The sequence below is a fragment of the Cottoperca gobio genome, chromosome 6 (assembly GCF_900634415.1).
Source record: "Cottoperca gobio chromosome 6, fCotGob3.1, whole genome shotgun sequence".
NCBI lineage: Eukaryota > Metazoa > Chordata > Actinopteri > Perciformes > Bovichtidae > Cottoperca > Cottoperca gobio.
In genome coordinates this window covers 4,351,290-4,375,173 of record NC_041360.1, presented here as the reverse complement: position 1 = coordinate 4,375,173, position 23,884 = coordinate 4,351,290, and the positions used below count along the sequence as shown (strand labels likewise).

Genomic DNA, 23,884 nt, shown 5'->3' with positions numbered 1-23,884 from the left:
CAGGAGTGCTATCAGCATGTATTCCCTTTCACTTCACATGTGTTTAGAGCCAGCAAAGAAAAGCGAGTGATACTTGATGAGTCGAAGGTAATCGCCACCCTGCCATTTTAGCTTTGTCGTTTCATCCCTTCTCTAATGTAGCTCTGGATGGTGGCACTAACACACAACATAGACCCTGAAGAAGCTGAAATATAAATTGTAATTACATTTATGATATGACACCCTATGACAAGGAACAGATTGCTCAGTGATGCCATTTAATAGTGGGGCAGCTAAGCCCAGAGCTGGTTCTGTAAAGCCTCTCTTGCTCAGAATCACGGTCTTTTAATTAACCAATCCTCCGCAGAGACATGGGGAGCGTGGGAAGTGTGCGACACCCACACGCTTTACACTTTTGAAAGCTGAAATAAGTGTGCGCTTAAAAAATTACTCTGCCTGGCACTCGTTTTCTACTTACGATACTTTGTTGAGAACAGAAGACACTCTGCGTCAGGCTCAAATGATGCTAAACCAAACCTTTTTGATTCAAAACAAATGAGCAGATGCAATAAACCGTGTCACCCAGTGAGGCAGCTAGTGAGCCAGTTAGACGGTCAGCCTTGTTTTTTTTCATCTTTCAATTCCACTAAGGCAAGGTGCCTTTGAGACTGAATGTATTAGGCAGGATAATCGCCTCAGTCTGCCAAACCTTCAGGCTTTGTTGAGTCTACAGAGAAGATGAAGACAGTTCACAGAATGAAGATAAAGGCTGGAGCTAAATGATTTGACTGGATGTTATCTTTGCTGCTCCATTTCCATGTATCTGACTCATTTGATGTCAAATGGAAAAATAGAAAAATGACTGTCATTACTTGCATTACTCACACCAAACTTTGCTCTGAAAATATATTTCAGTCTCATCAGTATTGGCCTAAGCTATAAGCTCAGAGTCTGAGTGGTTGTGTATGTTCTAGGAATAATATATCCACGGGCTAGCATGGCTAACCTAACAGATCAGATTAGTATCTGTGAAATCACAGCTGATTTGTGTGTGTGTGTGTGTGTGTGTGTGTGTGTGTGTGTGTGTGTGTGTGTGTGTGTGTGTGTGTGTGTGTCCAAATGTATGCACTCTGGAACATCTAATTTAATTCCCTATGCTTTATCCTCTAAAACATAACTGACCTACTTTAGACATTATTACTATTTTTCCACAATCACAGTTTTAGAGTTTTTTACTTAATCTCTTTAGATAAGTGTGTGTGAGGCAGAGGAGAGAAAGAGGAATAATATGCGCATGTGTGCATTTGCCAGAGAGTGTGTATGTTCTCATGATGAGTGTGTGTGAGTGTGAGCTGAGTAGTTTTAAATCCTGGTAGTTGGACAGTTGTTGTGGCATTATGAGGACTAATGATTTCAGGGCTCATTCTGTGTGTGTGTGTTGAGTTGTATGGAAGGGTCACATGATAGACCAGTTACTAAGAACTGAAACTGAAGTCATGGTGCTCAGCACACAAAACTGGCGGGCGCAGCACAGGAAATGGAACTGCTGCATTGAAAAAAAAAGCATATTTAGTCATAGTTTTTGTTAAGGAAATGAACACTGGTGGGACAGATGAGACAAATACTGCCCAGAAATCCAAATTACACACTAACTCTGTTTTTCCTTTATCCTCTCCTTCTCTATCTCAACATGTTTCCTACAGCTGACGGGGGTCACCATGAGTCAATGAGACGGGCTGTCTTGCCTCTTGACCCCGCAGGGCCCTCCAACCTCTCAGCCATCCTCCGGACTGGAGACAGAGCTGGGGCAACAGACAAAGATGCGATTGATGGGACTGACACCGGAGCCAGAGCCGGGCCCAGAGCTTGGCCTGAGGGTAAAGTGTTTGCTACGGCCAGAGCAGCACTTTGGACTGAAACAGAAGCAGATGGCAAAGTTTTAGCAGGGACTGGGATTATGACGGGAACTGGCACCTTGGCTGAAGTTGGGGCTGAATGGAGTCCGGTGGATGTGGAGGGGGGTGTCCTGCCAAGGATGCCCAGGGACCCTGCTGCCTGGATGGGGCCTGAGATGCGTGGAGAGGGCCAAGGAGAGCAGACAGCGATCTCATCAGTCCCCACCATACTTTCAGGGACAGCGAAGCTGCAGGCACCAGTGCAGGGAAAACCTTTAGGACTGTTGTCTAAAGCTGCTTGGTCCAGAAGCTCCTCTTCATCATCATCCAAGGTCTCTTCTTCTTCCTCCTCCTTATCTACAACAAAAGCCTCCTCTTTGCCTTCCTCCTCCTCTCCAGCCAGTAAACGAGAGAGTCAGACAGCAAGATCAGACACGGTCTCTCTGATTGTTGTCAACAGCAACTCCTCCAACAGCAACTCCTCCAACAGCAATAGCAGCTCCAGTTCGGGTATGGTGTAGAGTTGTTCTGTCATTTAAACATAATTCAATCCAAATTTGACTTTTGACTTTAATCGTTTGCTAAACCCCTCCCCGACAACAGCAATCATAGCTTAGCAACAGCAGGCCTGTCAAGCTCTGATTTCCCACATGCCAAAGAACGATGTGCACAGGGCTCTAGTTATAGCTAGACTCTTAATTGAAAGAGTTTGGAGGGTCCTGTTTTTTTCTTAACCTTTTCAAACCCAAAAAAAGAGAAGAGCAAAAGTGTAAGGAATGGATCAAACAGTGTTTAGCATCTTAGCATTCTCTGCTAATTACCATAGCCTACTACTTACATTGGTAATCTAGCGTGAATTCCAAAGCCAAGGAGCATACAAGAGCAATGAAGGTTGTCTATACTGTGGATGTTGATTGTTTACCTGGGACATGGAGCTTTAGCCTCAGTCTTTTAGCACAACATCACAAATATAGCCATCAAGTGCATATTTAAGACTTTTTTACCGGTTCTCGTTTAAAACAAGTGAGCAGGAAAGAACTCCGGCTGATCAAATCTGCTGGCAACAGTCATCATTTTAGACAACAAATTTGACAGCCGTCATATAAATATGATAATCCTGCTATGTTTTCAAAAATGACAACTTATTTTCATGGTAAAACTGTCTTTGTACACTAAATATATTCCATGTGGGAATGGAAAGCTTGACAGTGTCACAACAGTAAATAAGTGGGCGGGGCATAGCGAGCAGTCAGTTGTTTTCTTCAAGCTTTAACTTCACACAATGACATTTGTTATAATTGTAATCTTCATCAATCTTCATCGTTAATAACAATTGTCAGCACTGATATCATCTTAGCCACCTAAACAACCATCATCCCATCGCCATCCCATATCATGTTGTCTTCATCGTCATCATCATCATCTTTGTCCTCTTCGTCATTCTCACCACCATGTCCTGTCCCATCCTCCCCATGTCTTCCCACTTCCTGTTATGCCATCATCACAATAACAATGACATCATCAACAAGACAATACAAGAATGAACAGAAACTTATATCCCATTGTCCAGTATTTCCTATCACATGGATTCATATCACAGTCGCAATGCAACACGTCCTCATGTGTTGATGTGAGGGGAGGATAAGAGGGAATGTGGATCTCTCTCAGTCTGAAAGGATTGATTGCCTCCCTCTTGTTCGCCCCAGCCTCCTTTACACCTCTCATCGACGTTTCACTATGTTGTCTAGAGATGATTTAGATGGATTCAACAAAGCTCCTCTGGTTTACTCATTACAATTGGATTTCTATTTCTTATGTATTTAAAATTGATGACAGATGAATGGTAAATGTCTCTTTGCATGCATCTTGGATTGCATGCACTTTATCCAAATACAATCCACATTTTAAGGCCAAAGCCAGGTGTAGATGAGAACAGGGTTAGGGGGTTTATTAGGTTCAGGAAATACAACATATTGCTATTATAGCATCGTCATTGTTAGACCCCTCTCTGAGCACTAGCATGACACTATAATAAAGTCATGTTATATATGTTGAAAGATTTGGTTGGTAATGCGTTAGACCGGCTCTCAATATTTACAGACTTTCCTACCCTGCCTGTGGCTCTCAACCCCAAGGCTCATTAGTTATTACTGAAGAGATTGTTTCGTTTAAAAAAAAGGCTGAATAATGTATTAAAACAGCTGGGCGCTGCACTTTGTAACAAACGTCACTCAAACGAGTGAATACTGCATTTGTTGGGGACTATTTTCAGCCGTTGATTAATATACATTTGGTTTAGTGCGTATTATTGGCAGCAGGGTGGTGTAAGTTGGGATTGAAAACAAATTACAGTGTGTGTTCATGCTAAAGAAGGAACATGTCATCCAGTGAAAGTGTGGCTTGTTGCTGTGTTTTATGTTTTATGTTGTTCATAGTTTTGGACAACACTGCCTCCCTCTGCCACAGAGGAATAAGCTATATCAAGCTTTACAGATGGTACTTGTTAATTAGATCCATTCATTCTTGGTTTTGGTCTTTTCAAGGGATTAGTTGACAAATAAATTAACTTTAGAATATCACTAGACATCCTTTAATATTGTTGATTTCCAAATGTTTTCCTCCCTGCAGAGGAGTCCGTGAGCAGCCGGCCAGCCTGGGATCTCCCTACTGTCCCCGAGTCGCTCCTGTCCACAGTGGGCGACCACGACGTCACACTTCCTGCCAACGTCACCAGCCCTTTCTCCACCCATCAATGGAACACCACCATTCCTGCGCACACCAGAAACACCTCACGGCTCACGACCACATCAACCACCAGCATAAACACATCTCTGTCACCGTCCACCACCACCACCACAACTTTGCCGTTATCCACCACATCAACAGCACAAACACCCTTGGGATCCACTGCAGTTTCTCACACCACAAGCCAGGACACTGTGATCAATAACAGCCTTCAGCTGACTACAGTAACCACGACAATGCCCTCTACGACCACTCTTACTGTGACCGCGGCAGAGATAAATACAGAGGCGATGACCACTGGAAGCGCTGCAACCGAATCACCAAATACAACTGCTGCTACAACCACGCAGGAAACAACAAGCCTCAAATTGACCACAGCAGCTACGACTGAGCCTACAACCACACCTGCAACCACACCTGCCACTACCATCACCACCACTACTACTACTACGGTCCCCCCAACCACCACCACCACCACCACCACCACTACTACCATTCCTCCAACCACTACCACCACTACTACCATTCCTCCAACCACTACCACAACTACACCTGCAACTACTACTGCCACCACCACTTCTACCACTACCACTACAACCACAACAAAGGTACCTGCCACCACTCTGTTCATCCCGATCGAAACCACGGCGCCTCCGAATACGACCACTGAACCTCCGTCCAGTACCAGCGCAGAGGAAAGTCCTTTACCATGCAACGTGACGGAGAAGTACTGGGTCAGAACAGGTACGAGACTAAACATTCACCATCAGGATAAAAAGAGAGTTCAATAAATTGAAAATATAATGTATGAATTGTTTTTGATTGGAGAGTAAAAAGAGTTAATATGAATGGCTAAAACATTAGGGCATTCTCCCAAAAAAACTCTTTATAGTTACTTCAGGTACTGCATGTCCCTCATCAAATCACCTACAATGTCCTCAACATTATGTAAAGGCAGGCTTTTGCCATTTTTCTGGAAACAATATTTTAAAGCAATGATGGATATAGGTGAAAAACCACTCGGGCACAATGCAGCAATTATTTACAAGATGTAATTACATGCACACAAATTAATTAGAACAAAAGCAAGGGCAGATTTTCCTCAGGCATAAACACTAATATTAATAAGAAGCTGGAGACTGTAGTGATTACATTTAGAGAAAGAGATTGTGTGATGCCACAGCACGAAGGCCTTTAGGTGGGTTGGCAGCAGCTGCAAAGCCACCAAAGAGACATTTAACCAGAGGCCAAAGTACAAGCTCCTGTTTCCTTAAGTGCCCTAAGGCAACATATTGAATCCAGTGCCATGGTGCTGGGGGATCAATGGTATCATATTATTACGTGAGACAATAATTGTGGTCAAAGTGAGATTTCTCACAGAATATTGCCAAATATGAACACATTGTGCAAAACCAATGAGCTGAATTACTTATGTATTCTTCTTTCACAGTTCTGTCCATTGAGCTGCGTAGGAACCGCCTGGATCTGATCCTGAAACAGAACCTTTCTAAAGGACTGAGCCACGCCCTGCAGAGAGCCTTGAATGACTCCACAGCCTACGCACAGGTCAGTGTCTCTAACAGGCTCAGCTACAGTAGCCACAGCTCAGTAACTAGTTACTGTAGAAGTTAATACAAACAGTTACTCACCACTATCTGTCTATGTGTCCGTGGTTAACAAAGAAGTCTGTGAAAAGTACATTTATGTTATCCTCTACAGTAGTAAACAAAATGCAATGGTGAGTAAATAACAGGAAGCAGGTTTGTCAGAATGATTTACTTGTTGAAATACAGTGAGCAGTAACTACACGTCAGTGTTACATAATCACAGGTCAATGTCAAGTGAAGACATTGACACTGGATAGTAAACACGAGTCAGTGGCTTGTAAGTAAAGGTAATGGGCTAGTAAATACAGGCTGGTGGCTTGTAACCACAGGTCAGGGGCTAGTAAATACTGGTCATTCAACCCGGTCTTATTCAAAACTCGTCAAACACCAACACTTGGTCAGTGACTCTCGGCATCTGATACTGAGGCACCCTTTAGCTTCTGTATGACACGCACCGGGCTTTCATCTAACTCCAATTCAGTCCTCTCAGAGCAACGGATGTTTATGAAGAGCGTGAAAGTCCGCTTAGTGTGGGTGGGTCAAACTAAAAGCTTTAGCTTGCTTTGCTTATAATACACACATTTAACCTTTGCAGTCAATATACTCACTACCAACTCCAACAGGTCGTGGGCCTCTTGGTATAAATTAGATGACCTCATGTGTTTATCTGCTATATTATACTGAGTGAAAGTGCTTTCCTAGCTGATGTTAGTTAGAAAATGTAATCTTCCCATTTGAATTTTGCCACAGTGTTGGCTCTTCATGTGTGCAGAGATCCTATTCTTGAGTATGCCATCGCTTTACAATATTCTACAGTATTCATCATTTTCTCCTCCTGCTCATTCACCTCACAAGGACTCATCTGAACAGTACTGGAGAATAACTGAGAGAGGTGACTAATGTAGACAGAGGTCCAGTCTGAATAGAAATAACCTGTTGAAGTTGTCAGGCTTAGAGAGGTTATTACACACATGACTCATACTCGCTCTCACCCACACACACATGATAATGGAAATAAATCCAGAATAAATTATTATTTTCTTTTTTTCATAGCAGTCAAGTGATCTTTCAATCTGTACAATTTGTCCAACTTCTCTTATGTTCCTATTCAACCAAGTCCCATTTCTATTTCTCCTTCATCTTCTCAAGCGATCACTCTCTCACCCTCTTCCTGCGTATTTCTCCATATTTACATTTCTCGTATTGCTCCCCTCCTCCATCTCCCCTATCTGATTGCTCCCTGGGTTTAGGTCGATTGATTTTCTGCCAACCTGTCTGTCTCGCTGTTGGTCTTCCTGTCGTGCCTGCCCGCCTCTCTGTCTGTCCACCTGCCTCTTTTCATCTCGCTGTCTGTCTGTCTTCTGTCTTCATTTGCCTTCTTTCTCTATTTTTATCCAGTTGTTTGTGAGCCTGCACTGGGAGTGACTCAGTGTCTCTAAGCTCCAGTCCACTTTTATCTACCCCCTGACACACGCACACACATGCACACGCACACGCACACACTCCTCAGTTCTCATCCTCTCCATCAGATAACGTAGACTTTTATTTGGCAATCTGGATCAGTCTATTGCGAGACAGCAGCAACAACAGCAAGGCACAATTGTCCAGTGCTGTAAAGGCCGTGACACTGGGCAGTATTTTGAGGCATTGTTTATGGGCAAATAGTGGCTTCAGCAGGGACAGGGATTGTCAAACAGCAAGTCAATTAGCATGCGGCAGTATTTAATGTGTGGCATCATTTAACAATTTGGTTTACCATAATTGCTTGCAAAATTGGCCAGTTTTACAGTTTTAAAATGTTGGCAGGGAGAAAGAAGTGACAGCTCAGGGTAAAGGCAGGTTTGGTTGGCTTTGTTAGATTTTTAAGAATGCAAAACAAGCAAAACCTTGCAGCTTCGGCAGGGCGCCGGAGGAAGTCAACCCCCGCCCGGATCATTATTTATAAGTGGTATATAAGTAAATTATTAAATGCTGTAAATAGATATACAAGACATTTTTTGTTAACCTCTTAAGGGTTGGGGGACTTTACCCAAAAATACCTACAAACGACATACCCATTTGCACCAGCTGCATGATTTTGGTCTCATTCAAAAGATAACTCTCTTAATGTTCTTGCAAAACAGTTAATAATCAGTAATAGTGGTCTGAATATACTGAATTTGAAGAAAATACACTCCGCCTGAAGTTTGTTGTTGAAAAAGATGTCTGAAGATGGGTATAGCTGGTAGTCCCGAGCTGAAATACACAATAGAAACATAGAACCAAGTGTTATCAAGTTCACCACCAAATTTCAGATAAAAAGAGATAAAAACTTAATTTATTAGACAGGTTTGTCCAAGAGTAACACCAGGCGTACACCAACTGTGCAATATGTACATGTACATGTACATGGTTACATTTATATATAACCAATTCAAACATATTTATGTATACAGGCTTATCATAGTTTTGTTACAGATGCATTAACTGTTTACACACGTGTACAAATATCTCCAAAGCAGGTTTATAAATGTGTTTTAAACTACCAGAATATATATGATTACATACTGTGTTACTAGACATTAAGGGATGGTGCTACATAGGGTGAGTTACAGTTGTTAACAAAGACATTAATAAACACAGCGATGTGTTTAAAAAAAAAAAAAAAAAGATTAGTCGGGGTCAGCCAGCTAACGCTTACAGAGGAGAGGAGAGAAGGATGAGCCCCAGCTGCTCAGTGTGGATGAAGGTGGAGGGAGAAGAAGGTGGGCGGTGTATAGTTCCAGGAATTCAAGTCTTGACTCACCACCGATTGTTGTCTGTTTGTGTTTTTCCAGGACACAGTTAGTCAGATTTATGACGGTTGAAGGCTCAAGCTAAAATATGTCCTTAAGGCAGATTTGCTTTTAATAAAAAAAAAACGGGGATTATAAATATCCTTAGTCTGATGCATTTGTATTCTAAACACACAGCTAGTACATCATGTATTTGAAAAATATACACCTCGTCACCTCGTCCTGTTTAATCTGGTAGCACTGATTTCCTCTCTCATACTGGTTGTCTGGTTCTTCTTCACAGCTTTGTGCTTTGAAATAAGAACACAAATCCTCTAGACATACAAGCATCACTGTGTTTTAGGATACATGTACACAGCCTCTCTTGAAATAACAGATGTTAGTGAAGTAAAAAAAGGTTTTCTCTCTCTCTCTCTCTCTCTCTCTCTCTCTCTCTCTCTCTCTCTCTCTCTCTCTCTCTCTCTCTCTCTCTCTCTCTCTCTCTCTCTCTCTGTCACAGGTGGAACACGATGACTGCAGCCCCCACAACGTGACGTTGAGTTACTACGTGACCAGCAGCAAAACTGTCTACATTTCCTCCTTGGTGGTTGAGGCGCTGCATGTTTACGGTTTTGACAAGCTGCTGTCGGACATCAGGCAGCACACCCCATTGGTTAAGGCAGTTCTGGTTCCTGTAGCAACCTGGATGCCCGCTCCAAGCATTCACCTGCAGCTGAAAACAGGTGATGAAACCTGATGGAAAATGAGATAAGATAGAACAACCTTTACATAACAGAATCTAGCAAAAATGGTCTGATGATGTTAATCCTGGAGGTAGTTGGAGTGTAAACGGTTAGAGACATGCAGAGAGGAGGAGGGAGAGAATGTGAGCAGAAGGAGAGCAGGGAGATATAAACACAGTACAGGGAGGGAGACACAGGGGAAGAGTGGAGCAGAGACAAAATTAGAAAATTCTGATTACATGTCTGCTCTCCTTTACTCTTCTCTGATACCCTAAATCCCATACAAACTCCCATGATTGCAGAGCAAAGGCAAATTGGTCCATTCATTTAGTCAGCCTCTTAAGCCTCTTAAAAAAAACAGATTTCAGCGCGCAAACACACACACACACACACACACACACACACACACACACACACACACACACACACACACACACACACACACACAATTAAATTGAGTCTTGTTGGAACAACGGTAGGAAAATCAGAGCAATTAACAAATAGCTTTTTAAGAGATACATGTGCAGATTGGAAACATTACTTTTCGGCCAGTTTTCAGTTACCTTTTTTCCAGTCAGCAACAGGTTGCTGTTTTTATTACAGTTAGCAGTTCGATGGCGTACATAGAGCAGCATTCAGCAGCCAAACAGACAGATATTGTTTGCTAGAGTTGGTGGAGGACAAAACAGAGCTCAAAGGGGAGTGAATACCAGATTTATACCGACCGGGCTTTAAATTATTCTCATAATAAACATTTTTGATAGTAGAAAAACAAGAAAGTGGTTGTGAAAATTGGTGCATCTGTGTTGCTTTTACGGCATTATATTTTATTTTAACTGGGGGGATCTTTTTTTATATTACTGTATACTAACACTGGGTGGCGTCCTAAACATAGTGGCTTTAATCACCAATGGGAAACAACAAATGACTGTGCTTTGTCCTGTAATCCCAACTGCACTATGGTACATGGCCAAATGACACATTTCATTGCCTGTAGTGTGATGTACATGGCAGTAAAGACTATTCCCATATTAGTGTGCAGCTGTGTATAAAGTAGGCACTTTAAGCAAGAATAAAAATCCCTTTCTGGCTTGTTCAGCTCATAAACCATAAATACACAGTATATGCCAATTCACCATTCACAGAAACATTTGCATAAGATTATCAACTGGGTCAACGCTGTTCGTGGCTGCAATGTGTTGCAGACCATGAGACCAGTGAAGGATGCAGAGTCTTTCTGCCTTTATCTGGAGATGTAGCCTGCGCTCGCTCATAAGCACCACGACGTTTGAATTTAGGTCAGAATATTGTTTCACCTCTCGTATCCCCTTCCTTTAAGAGGGTTTTTAAAAAGAGCGGAGGAAGACAGAGTGCAGGGAGAGAATGGAGGGTGACCGCAGTAAAAGGACTGAGACAACATTAATAACATCTTCCATAACCTGCTGATGGACTCAGTATTGTTTACCCTGCTCCACCCCAGTGCGGAAATGCATGACGCTGACAGACAACTACTATTTTAGTTCTCATTCTAGACAGTGGCGATAATCCTCTTTTCACTGCTTAGGTTTACTGGCCGCACAGGAAACATCTATCTAGAGCAATACTTTCATTAATACCAAAACCACCCCCGCAGTTACAGATTCCAGATACAGCTTAATGAGGTGGATTGTTGTGGAGTTTCTGAATCATTTCTCTTTCCCGGTGCTTCAGTTAGTAGTTCTGACATCAGGTAATTGTTGTTGGTGCTGTGGATGCTTTTGTATTAATCCCTTTAAAGCGTAAATAATGATACACTCTGTGAACACAGGCTTAAAACCAGATTGATTTGTCTATCGCAATACTTACCTAAAGCAAGCCTCCTTTTACACTTTACGATGTTCACTTCCGTACATTACTTATGGTTTGGAAGGAGAATATGTTTTAAAGGAGCGATAAAATGTTTGCAAATTATTATACTTATCAAGAACCAACAAATCCACAGTTTATTTAATTAAAGGCTCTAACATTTTGACAACTCGTCGTATTGATTTGGTGGGAGTAATTGTCATTTATTTCTTTGTTTTCTTTTGTCCTTAATTGTTTTTGTACCATAATTATTTATAGACTGAAATAAATTGCAATTTCAATATCAATTAAATATAATTTTCTATCTTTCCCCTGCAGTGTTGAGGTTCGTCGGCCCGACAGATAACATCTACTCCTGCAGTTTTGTCCAGATGTTGGAGCAGAGGCTGGAAAACGCTTATGACGAGGCTCAGGACAAAGTGCTGGAGACCTACAACAGGCTCACTGTGGAGGTGCTGCCACGGTTCATGGAGGCTATTTGTAGAGCAAAATGACAGCCAAGCATGTCATATTTGCATGTGGCATGCTAATCAAGCTAATGTGAATAACAAAGCTCGAGTAATAATTCTGGACACTTACAACAACACAATTTGTACGTGTCGGCTGTATTGTTACACCACACGGTTGCTCTTCCACAGTGCACGTGCCTTACGGCAAATAAAACACTGAACATTGCACTGTAATTATTAAATAAAAGGTCACAACAGTCAGAAAGGTTTACAATTAAAGGAGGCATATATTATCTACATTTCCAGACACACCATCAAAGCCCATTCTTTTTCGTGTTTCAACACTTTCAGTTATTCTTCCTCCTTTTGTTCTCTGCTTCTTTCGCTTATCCTCATTTTCTGTCTCTTTCTCTGACCGTCAAGGTACGCTCATGACTGCAGGATATACATGCACACACCATCACATTCATAAAGTAGGTCTCAGCAAGCAGAGGCTGATATAAGCTCCATTCATAATTCATACTTTGAAATATTAACACTCATGGAGGAATGGGATGGGAATTAGTCGTATCATCATCCACTTTACTATGGTGACTCAGTCACATTGTTTTCAGAGCACCACACAGGTCTTTTTATAGAAAGAAAAAACAATGTTCATTCAAAGTGTCATACTGCGTCTGGAGCTCTGTTATGCATTCTTTATGGCCATCTTAGACATTTGGTTTGATAGCATTAGGTATTTCTCTATGAGTGTTTCAATTATACATGATCCCACTGCTGCCTGTTTATGTGTTGGCTATAAAATTGCAAAAATTATGTGTTTCTCCTCAGATCCAGAGTGTGTCCCAGGAGCCGGGCTCTCCATCAGTCTCTCTTGTGTACGTGGTGAAGAACCAGGATGCCATTCTTAATGGAACGATCTCCAGCGGCCTCCTCAATCAGCTGACCGCAGAGCTGGTGGGATACTTTCTGTTCTACCCACCCATGGTCATCGCTGAGCGTAAGTAAAACCACAAAGCATCTTCAGGTCCTAAGGGATAGCTGTGGTGATGACACGTAGCTGTAACGATCAGCACATTTGAGTGTGATCTCAGACCTTCATCTCTTCTGTCAGTGTGCAGTCATTCTTTAGCTAACAAAGGAATTCTTCTTAAAGGTGCCCTGCTAAAGTTTCTTGTAAAAAATCCAAAGTTCTGTTTACATTCACCGTTTCTCACCAAGATGTGTTTGTGCAAAGCTAACAAACGTTTTAAGTGTTTCTTTATGCAAAGCCAACAACTATACATCAGTGCAGCGTGAAACCAGCAGCAGGAATGTGAATCACGTCACCCATACAATAAATACTACAAACAAACTAAATGGGCACCCATTCATAAAAACATTGCTCCATAGCCCTACGAGTGGTCAAAAGCTCCACAGGGTCGCTCTGGAATATATTCTGCAAATACCCAATAATGCGTCAATAAAGATTTGTTTGGAACTATTTTCTAAAGTAACAATATATATATATATATATATATGTGTATATGTATATGTATATATATATATATATATATATATATATATACACATATATATATATATATATATATATATATATATATATATATATATATATACACATATATATATATATATATGTATATATATGTATATTTGTGTATATGTGTATATATATATATATGTATATATATATATGTATATGTATATGTATATGTATATATATATATATGTATATGTGTATATATATATATATAATAATAATATAATAATAATATTAATATACACATATATATATATATATATATATATACATATATATACATCCATCCATCGTCTACCGCTTATCCGGAATCGGGTCGCGGGGGCAGCAGCTCCAGTAAGGAACCCCAATCTTCCCAAAGATGGCCCTCAAAGATATGTATACATATATATATATACATATATATATATACATATATACGTATATATATGTATATATATATGTATACATATATATACATATATATATGCATATATATATATATATATATATATATATATATATATATATATATATATATATATATATATATATATATATATGCATATATATATATATATGCATATATATATATATATGCATATATATATGTATACATATATATATATATATATATATATATATATATATGTGTATATTAATATTATAATATTATATTATTATGTGCTTATTCATTAGTTATGTCTGTTGTTACGCACTGAAGTACTTATTTTGTTAAAAGTTTAACCCAGGCTGTTGCAGAGGGAACCTGAATCTTTTCAGATTAAAAAGGTGCGTTGTTTTCAGATTTAAATTCCTAGCTTTACTGGTCATACATCTAAACATTTAAATTATTTCTGGAAAGACATGCTTCTCTTGTCATTTTCAATGCTGTGACCACTATAGACTAATTATATTTATATCTCAGAAATATATATCTCAAAGGCTGAACAAATAAAAGCAGAACTACTGCATGGTTAGATACCAAGTGAGAAAATGATCTTTGGACATTTTGGTGAATTGGTGAATTAATGTTTGCATCTCTAATTCACTTAAAAGCAGATTAGAATGGTTTATACCAGTTAACATTATTTTGTTGTATTTAATTCTATGTTTAATCCAAACAATACTGATGATCACAGTGCTTTCTATACAATAAAAGGTCATATACATTTATATGCAAATTTGCAAGTGAGGTCATCTGAGTGGCTATTTTGAGCAGCCAGCAGCTACATGAGTTGGCATCACTGCTCATCATTGCTCATTTCTGAGCAATCACATCAACAAAGAGTTCCTCTGCTCTTCCAGCTACACATGAAGACTTTTCTAGTTTGGTTTAACCCACAATTAATGGTGTCTGGCCAACAAATTAAAGTTCAGAGTGCTTGTTTCCCATTTTCTTTACGCACCTCTAAGCCATCTCAGAGCTGGGTTATGATGCAGTTGAAATTATTCACGAGTTTAACACAAATATCCAGTTTGTAATGTTAAGCACAATGCTGCAGAAACACAACTCTTTGAGTCAATGTCCAGTACCATGCCATACTTCTATCAATAACAGCTTCATCTAAACTCCTGTACTTCACAAAACAGGATTAGTGTTGACCAGTGGCGGGCCGTGCATTTCCCACCTAGGCCTTCAGTGATGTCCTACACAGTCCTACCTGAATTATTCCACCTCTTAATACCATCATTATGACGCCATGGCTCTAGAAACTATACATTTAGACAGAAACGCAGTATAACCGGACGTTGCATCACCTTAACATAGTCAAGTACAACAGAGTTATATTAATATTTCCGAAGCATTTATAATCAACAAATCCGCATTTCCCTATTTTTGTTGACCCTTTGGTTGTGGAGCTCCGTTTCCCTGCGCACTTGTTCGTTAAGCTGTAGATCCACTCGGGTGTCCCAAAGGTTTTCAAAAGCACCGTTGCTTGTAAGTGCCCAGCCGTACTTTGGTGTCTCGTTGCTGCCTTGGTTAGAAAACTCAAGTTTCCAAACCCTGTGTGGCTCCAAACACCAAATCGATCAGTTGTAAACAGCAGGCATTCCCAGCAGTACAATATGCAGTGCCTCTCGGAGTGGCGGACAAATCCTGTGAGAGTCTCGCTAGCGTCGGGGTTGGCCGTTCTCTTCTCACAATGTCTAGCTTTTCTTGAAAAGTTCGTCTTGAAAATGTCGTTGTAATTATATCTGCGACCAAATCGATCTCTTCTCCTCCTTCAGCCATTGTGGGTTGAACAAAAACAGCTTGTAGAAATCTAAATTAGCTCGTTCAAGTTCAGTTTGCTAGCTCTGCATAGCTCTGCCTCTCAATAGTGCGTATCCAATCAAAAGACGTGGACGTGCTGACGTTATCGTACGCCTGCTAGCTGGCCCCGGTGTCGCCAACTCGAAATCTGATTGGTTAGCGCCACAGTTTTGTCTCCGTTCACTTTAAGCTACAGGCGCCCGCACTGTTGATTCTGAAGGCCTCAGGGCAGATTTCGTGGACCCTGGCAACACATTATGGCTGAAATATGATTGGATAAAAACTCTAACATAAAGGCCAGCCCTCCAAATCTCGATCTGAGGCTGGAAGCAGCGCAACCAAGAGGAAAGCTATGAAATGAAGAGAATAGACTGTGGGGAATAATTTAATGCATATTCGTGGAAAAATATCCATCCATCCATCGTCTACCGCTTATCCGGGATCGGGTCGCGGGGGCAGCAGCTCCAGTAAGGAACCCCAATCTTCCCTTCTCTGGGCCACATCCTCCAGCTCCGACTGGGGGATCCTGAGGCGTTCCCAGGCCAGTGAGGAGATATAATCTCTCCACCGAGTCCTGGGTCTTCCCCGGGGTCTCCTCCCAGCTGGACGTGCCTGGAACAGCTCCCTAGGGAGGTGCCCAGGTGGCATCCTTACTAGATGCCCAAACCACCTCAACTGGCTCCTTTCAGCGTAAAGGAGCAGCGGCTCTACTCCGAGTCTCTCACGGATGGCTGAGCTTCTCACCCTATCTCTAAGGGAGACGCCAGCCACCCGTCTGAGAAAACCCATTTCAGCCGCTTGTACCCGTGATGTCGTGGAGGCCAACATTCACGGGAAACGAGTCCGACTTACTGCCGAGTATCCGGACACAACTCTCGCTTTGGGCGTACAGGGATTGGATGGCCCTCAAAAGTGACCCCCTCACCCCATACTCCCGCAACACCTCCCACAGTATCACCCGGGGGACCCGGTCATACGCCTTCTCCAGATCCACAAAACACATGTAGACCGGATGGGCGTACTCCCAGGCCACCTCCAGGATCCTTGCAAGAGTAAAGAGTTGGTCTGTTGTTCCACGACCAGGACGGAATCCGCATTGTTCCTCTTCAATCAGAGGTTCGACTACCGGCCGAATCCTCCTTTCCAGTACCTTGGAGTAGACTTTACTAGGGAGGCTGAGAATTGGTTACCGGGTTACCGCCCCTTGAGGCACCTAAGACCTTGAGACCACAGCTCATCACCGCAGCTTCAGCAATAGAGGTTTTGAACATCGCCCACTCAGGTTCAATGCCCCCAACCTCCACAGGGATGGCTGAAAAGCTCCGCCGGAGGTGTGAGTTAAAGATCCCAAGGACAGGGGCTTCCTTCAGACGTTCCCAGTTCACCCGCACTACCCGTTTGGGTTTACCAGGTCTGTCCAGAGTCTTCCCCCACCCCTTGATCCAACTCACCACCAGATGGTGATCAGTCGACAGCTCCGCCCCTCTCTTCACCCGAGTGTCCAAAACATGCGGCCTCAGATCAGATGATACGATTACGAAATCGATCATTGACCTTTGGCCTAGGGTGCTCTGGTACCACGTGCACTTATGAGCATCCTTATGTTCGAACATGGTGTTTGTTATGGCCATTCCATGACTAGCACAGAAGTCCAACAACAAACGACCGTTCGGGTTTAGATCAGGGAGGCCCTTCCTCCCAATCACGCCTCTCCAGGTGTCTCCATCGTTTCCCACGTGTGCGTTGAAGTCTCCCAGCAAGACTACGGAGTCCCCTACTGGAGCCCCCTGCAGGGCTCCATTCAGGGTCTCCAAGAAGGCTGAATACTCAGAACTGCGGTTTGGGGCATAGGCACAAACAACAGTCAGAGTTTTCCTCCCCATAACCCGAAGGCGTAGGGAGGCGACCCTCTCGTCCACCGGGATAAACTCCAACGTAGCGGCGCTCAGCCGGGGGCTAGTGAGTATCCCCACCCCGGCCCGATGCCTCACACCTTGGTCAACTCCGGAGAAGAATAGAGTCCAACCCCTATCCAGGAGTACGGTTCCAGAGCCAAGACTGTGCGTGGAGGTAAGCCCCACCAGATCCAACTGGTAGCGATCCACCTCCCGCACTAGTTCCGGCTCCTTCCCCCACAGAGAGGTGACGTTCCACGTCCCCAGAGCCAGCCTCTGCTGCCCGGGTCTGGTCCGTCGAGGTCCCTGACCATCACTGCCACCCGTGTGACAGCGCACCCGACCCCAGCGGTTTTTCCCATGAGTGGTGGGCCCACAGGATGGTTGGATGGGAGGCACCACGTAGCCCGTTCGGCAGGCGCTCGCTGTCGGGCCCTCCCTCTGGGCCTGGCTCCAGAAGGGGGCCCCGGGCTTCCTCCGGGCAGGGTCTCTCCTTTCCTTTCCCTTTCTTTCATGAAGTCGTTTTTGAACCATTCTCAGTCTGGCCCCTCACCTGAGACCAATTTGCCTTGGGAGACCCTACCAGGAGCACTAGGCTCCAGACAACACAGCTCTCAGGTTCATAGGGACACACAAACCTCTCCACCACGATAAGGTGATGGTTCCCAGAGAGGTGGAAAAAAATAAAAATAAAAATGGAAAAAATATATAAAACTTAAATGTATATTCTGATGATGTTTAGGCCAGCAGAGAAGGCCTTGCTGGCCCTGACGGCCCGCCACTGGTGTTGACATCCGGACTTGTTGTAATGGTTGTTATTTTAACTCGCTCTGATGCACTGCAAAGATACGCTCTCAATTAAAGTCAGTGTAAATGAATAGCATGCTGACCTTTTTAGCTATAGAAATCTTGGTTAGAATTTTCATCACCTCTCTTTTATTAGCTAATTTTCTTCCTCTATTGCCTGTTGCACCTTTTTGCATTATATGTCTCCAAGGTTAAGACCATACTATTGTTGCCTTTTTTACAGCAAAGAATCCTTAACCACTTGTGTGCCAAGGAAGTGTGAGGGAGCTTCAGTGTTACCCTCAGGCTGTGAAGGTGGACTTTAAAGCACACCGAGGAAACAAACTGTGCCCACATACCTGCGCCATGGATTTTTATGAGCTTTTCAGCAGCAGGAAGGGAACAAGTGTTCAGAGCTCAGCTTAAATCCAAAAACATAAAGTTTTCTACATTCAGAGCTTTATTTTAGTCTTGAAAGGCTCAGCAGGCAGTGGTTGAAGGTAGAATGGAGGACTGCCTGCAGGGAGGGATTACATTATTGACACAAAGGAACAGAGATATTTTGAGCTGAAGAGGAAATAGAAAGTGACCTAACCCTACCTAGAGTTTCTCTGCTGATAAGGCCACTGCTGCTCTTTGTTTTCTTACCACAGAACTGGACATTAGGAAGAGTCAGGGTTTTCATGCATATTTTATATTTTATATAGTCATTGCTGAGATATGTTTAGAAGAAAACATATTTGTGTCCTGGAATATCTTCACTGATATCCTATTGCTGCAAAGAAGTTAAAGAGAAGAGACACAAAGTTAGCGACAAGCGGATGAGCGTAGTGGAGCAGCCAATCAGTCAGACTCAGGAGTTGGTGGAGACCAATAGATATAAAAATAAGAGGTGATGTGGTACTACACAACTTAGAAGTAGAAAAAGAGTCCTACTGACACACTCAGTAGGACGGCATCTATCTGATCTAACATGAACCACCGTAGGCTACTGGTCTAACCAGAGCAGGTTGCATTCATCCACCTGGCATAAAACACGACTCCGAATGAATGCTAATGTTGCTCCATGCCTTCTGAATGCATAAATAGGCAACTGTTTGCTAACACATTCACCACATCACACAATGTGTTGCAACGTGATGTGCTTGTTGTGAAATGCTGCCTCCAAGTTTCCAAAAATAACAGATGAGTTTTTCTTTAAGGTCAGGGAAAGATCACACTTTTGGTTATTTGAAAAGTCAGTGCAACCCATCTTCAGCACATCAACATTGTCTTTTTTAATATGTAAGACAACAATCTCACCCAACACTAACCAAGAACTTCCACTTGACTAAACATGAAAACATTAATCGGCTGTAGTTACCAGGAAACCTCTGAATCAAGGGGAGAGTGGATACTTTGCAGATAAACATTCAATAACAACATTACCCAATTTATGTTGATAATGATGTGATCAGGGTGACATAACAAAAGTTATTAGGTGCATATGGATTACAGTTTTAGGAGGCAGACAAGGTTCTCTTGAATGCTTTATATTGGCAACATGTTGGATTGAGTATAGGTATAGGCCAACTTAGGTTCAGTTAGTCATTTTGTATTATTTATATCATTTGTCTCATGATCAACGATAACATTTGTAAAATGATTTAAAATAATTCCTGTCTCTCAAGCATCAGTCATCTTAAAAAGACACCTCATTATAGACAATAATAAATAAAGTTTTTTATTAACTCCACCTATGGAAAGACATTACAAACTTAAATGAATGACCATAGACCCCGTGGACGAGCACATGAACTCTGTTTGTATTCCACTCCAGCCTCTAAAACCGTCTGTGAGATTTTAAAAGGGCAAACAGCTGTACAGCTCCTATCAACTGAATCATGCCATCGGCAATCTGTTGTCCATGTCCCCTGAATGAGCTAATTTTAGCCTGGTGAGATTAGATTGTATCTATTTGTGCGTACTCTCAACACCCAACGGGCTAAAACATCACACTTCACATGGTCACATCCAAACCCACTTGGCATCACCATGGAAACCTTGTCTGCTCCCTTAAAAAAGAAAACAGCTTCTTTTACTCATCGTGAAGCAAAAGATGCAGAATCATATGAAACGATAAAGTAGATTTATTATTGGTGGAGAATATCTGTAATACTCACAGACACATCCCTCATGACAGGTATTGGTACAGACACATTGACTGTGGTTGTACTGAGAGCATCAATGGATCAATTGTGTCTGATATTCACTGACTTCACTATTAGTTTACATGCAGAGGAGTCTATGTGGGCATCTGCCTCTAAGTCTACAGCATGTAACCATTTAACTGTAGAGTCGTCTCTCCATTCACAATCTCTACTAGAGAATAAACAGTACGTGTGCAGCCTTCTTCTATTCCTTCCCTAACGCTGCAGCGTTAATGAAATGGATGTGTTGGATTTGTCGGCACATTGAACTGATTCTCTAAGGGGCACCTAATGTGTCTGAAACTTAACACTTCAGTGCTGTTTGTATCGTTGTTGAGCTCAGTGACTGTAAATGTGCTCATGTACGGAGGCACCAGGAAGGCGCCAGCAGACAGGCAGACAGTCTGTACTGGGCAGAAACACTCCGCTGCTGCAACGCCATTGACTCGAGCTGAACACAACTCTCGGCAGACAGCCAGCTCGGAGGAGTTAGGTGGAGACAGATGGTGAACCAGACAGATGGGAAATAAGAAGAGAGAGGTTGAAGGATGAGTAGGACACAGAGAGAGGCCGACGGAATGAGAGAGTGATGATGAGTAGATAAAGACACGAGGAGACAGTCGGCTGGACGGAAAGGAACAGGCGTTTTAGGAAATGAATAGGCTGACAGGTAAACAGGTAGAGAATGAGGCAGGTGCAGAGGCATGCAGGCAGAAAGAAAAGGTGAGAGCTGGTGTGGATGAATAGAGGGAGTAGACAGTGAGCGGTAAGAAAGTAGAGGCTGTAATGAAACCTGACAAGAAGTGTTTCATCGCATTTTATCATCCATGTCAAGGGCCAATGCTAAAACCCTCCTCTGCAGATCTGTTGCTGTGGTACACAAACATTACAATACTTTCATTAAACAAATCATAGTAAATATTTATTAATAAATTAATAAATAAAAATTAATAAATAAATCGGGTCCAAACGTGACTAAAAAGTATTGAAATACACCAATTAAAGCCACATGTAGAACATTATTAAGGTTTTCTTTCTCCTTGTTCTGTGCATTTACGAGTTCAGCCACTACGAGACTTCAGCAGTCTGACTTAGTTTTCCAATATATTTTCTTTTGTTTAACTGTCACCTCCTGAACGCCTTCACTGAACAGAAAGTACCTGAGGTATTTATAAACTATTTATAAGCCGGGCACACATTCCCAGCCCAGTTATAGAATAGATCACCTGCAGATGTCTGCACCACACTGACCATGTTACACGAGTCTTGTGTTTTACTTTTAAATCTTTTTTTTCATCATCTGTGAAAGAAAAATCAAAGAAATAAAATGTGTGTGTCCTACTCATAGTTCAGTTATAAAATGCTGCCACACTATGCAGCGTCTCTCCTGCCTGCTGACAGGCTGTCAGCTGAAGTCAGTCACACTGTACGGCAGCAGAGGAGCTTGTACCAGCCTCTGGTTCACCAGTAATTCAGCCGACTTCGCTGCTCTCAGAGAGTGAAAGCCTTGGAACAATGAGAAGAAATGAGGCGTGCTGCCCTCCATTTCCATCACCCCTCTCTGTTTCCATTTCAATTAGTTCTGTACTTTTTTTTTTCTGTAATTTTGAGACAAGACTTGCTTTGTAAAAGTTTAAAGCTTGCTGTGCTGTTTTGCTGCTTTGTTCTGTGTGTATGCCAATAATACAAAAATAATGCAGTTCAACTCGGAGGCTTCTCAAACGATTTACATTTAGGGGGCCGACCCTCACGCGCACAAAACCTGGAGTTAGGTGTCACTTTAACACAGCACTGGATGGTTTATGTAATGACTGCCACATGCAGTCTGCAGCAAGCTGTCTCCTGCAAATCCATTAAATATATTACTACGGTGTTTTGCCAAATACCTTTTGAGAGAAAGGTTTGGAAAGTGTTTTGTAGCATACAGAATTTGTAGAGAGGTGGTCAGGTGGGGGCTGGCCTTACAAAGCACAGGAGTCCCATACAGGATATGTACAGAGTTATTTTTAAATGCAAGTGCCGAAACATAGCAATTATGATCACGATCACGATATGAAATTATTATGAAATAAGTTGTAAGTGAACATTTTGCCACTTGGCAGACATTTAAAGTTTTTCCTAATATAGATAGTATATATAGTAGATATAAAAAGGTCATTAGGGCGCCCTAACCCGTTAATCCAGCCATGATATTATTTAACAATCGGACATCTTAAGGCATGATTGTACTCTCCCATTTTGATTGAAACAAAATAAAATAATCTAAGTCAGAGGTTTTCAAAGTGGGAGGCGGGCCTCCTCAGGGGGTCTTCAAACTGTTTCAGGTGAGCCTCTGTGAATTGAAGTGTTCCTAATAAAAGGGGGCACCTTTTTCCAAGTTTTGCCTGAGGAGAGGCCCACAGTCTCAGATCTATGTTAATACTTTTTTTTTTTTATTGGACAGTGGTGAGTGTGTATGTGTGTAGTTATTTACGAGGAAATGCATTATAAACTGTTCTGGGTCTCCAAATACATGTGGTAACTGACAACAGTTTTAAATGAGGTTTTCTAAAAACAACAAATGTCTAACTTTCTGTCTCTCTCTCTCTTTGTCTCTTCAGCCCTTGAATACCATAATCTCAACACGTCCATGGCAACCAAGAGTTATTGGGTTATAACAGGTAAATTGCTCTCACACAGAATGTTCCACTTGAACAGCTGTGAAACATGGCAAGTTGTGACTTTTTGTATTCCCCGTCCTCATATCAGTCCACACACACACACATACGTGTACACACACACACACACACACACACACACACACACACACACACACACACACACACACACACACACACACACACATACACACACACACACACACACACACACACATACACACACACACACAGACACACACACACACACTCAATAGGGCTGCTGGGTGATCAACGGTAATCAACAGCCGCATCGATTGGACAAAACAGCAGTTAGTTAAATGCCCTGGCGCTCGTTGTTGTGCAATTCAGCAGAATAGTATCGGGTCTCTCCTCCTCCCCCCCACCTCCCACCCCCCCATCGCTTGCGTTCTCAGAGTGTCTTTAGCTTCTCTGTTCCTATGAAAAGCTATTGATGTATAATTCACAGCTTCCTGACTGGGGCAGAGGGAGAGATCACTTCACTTCACATCACATCACAGCCGGGTGTGAATAATCTTGAAGTGTGTGTGTGTGTGTGTGT

At 42.2% G+C, this 23,884-nt stretch overlaps 1 protein-coding gene across 4 annotated transcripts in view; it reads left to right on the top strand.

Annotated features, from left to right (window-relative positions):
- Window positions 1–23,884, top strand: part of kiaa1549la (KIAA1549-like a) — a 110,667-nt gene that overhangs the window by 35,462 nt on the left and 51,321 nt on the right. For 3 of the 4 annotated variants that reach the window (XM_029434337.1, XM_029434336.1, XM_029434334.1), the window contains exons 2-8: window positions 1,683–2,384; window positions 4,503–5,363; window positions 6,070–6,185; window positions 9,500–9,722; window positions 11,886–12,019; window positions 12,848–13,016; window positions 23,266–23,325. In XM_029434337.1, the coding sequence (XP_029290197.1) occupies window positions 1,683–2,384; window positions 4,503–5,363; window positions 6,070–6,185; window positions 9,500–9,722; window positions 11,886–12,019; window positions 12,848–13,016; window positions 23,266–23,325 (2,265 nt within the window). The remainder of the gene's footprint in view (window positions 1–1,682; window positions 2,385–4,502; window positions 5,364–6,069; window positions 6,186–9,499; window positions 9,723–11,885; window positions 12,020–12,847; window positions 13,017–23,265; window positions 23,326–23,884) is intronic. The other variant, XM_029434338.1, reaches the window with a different exon arrangement.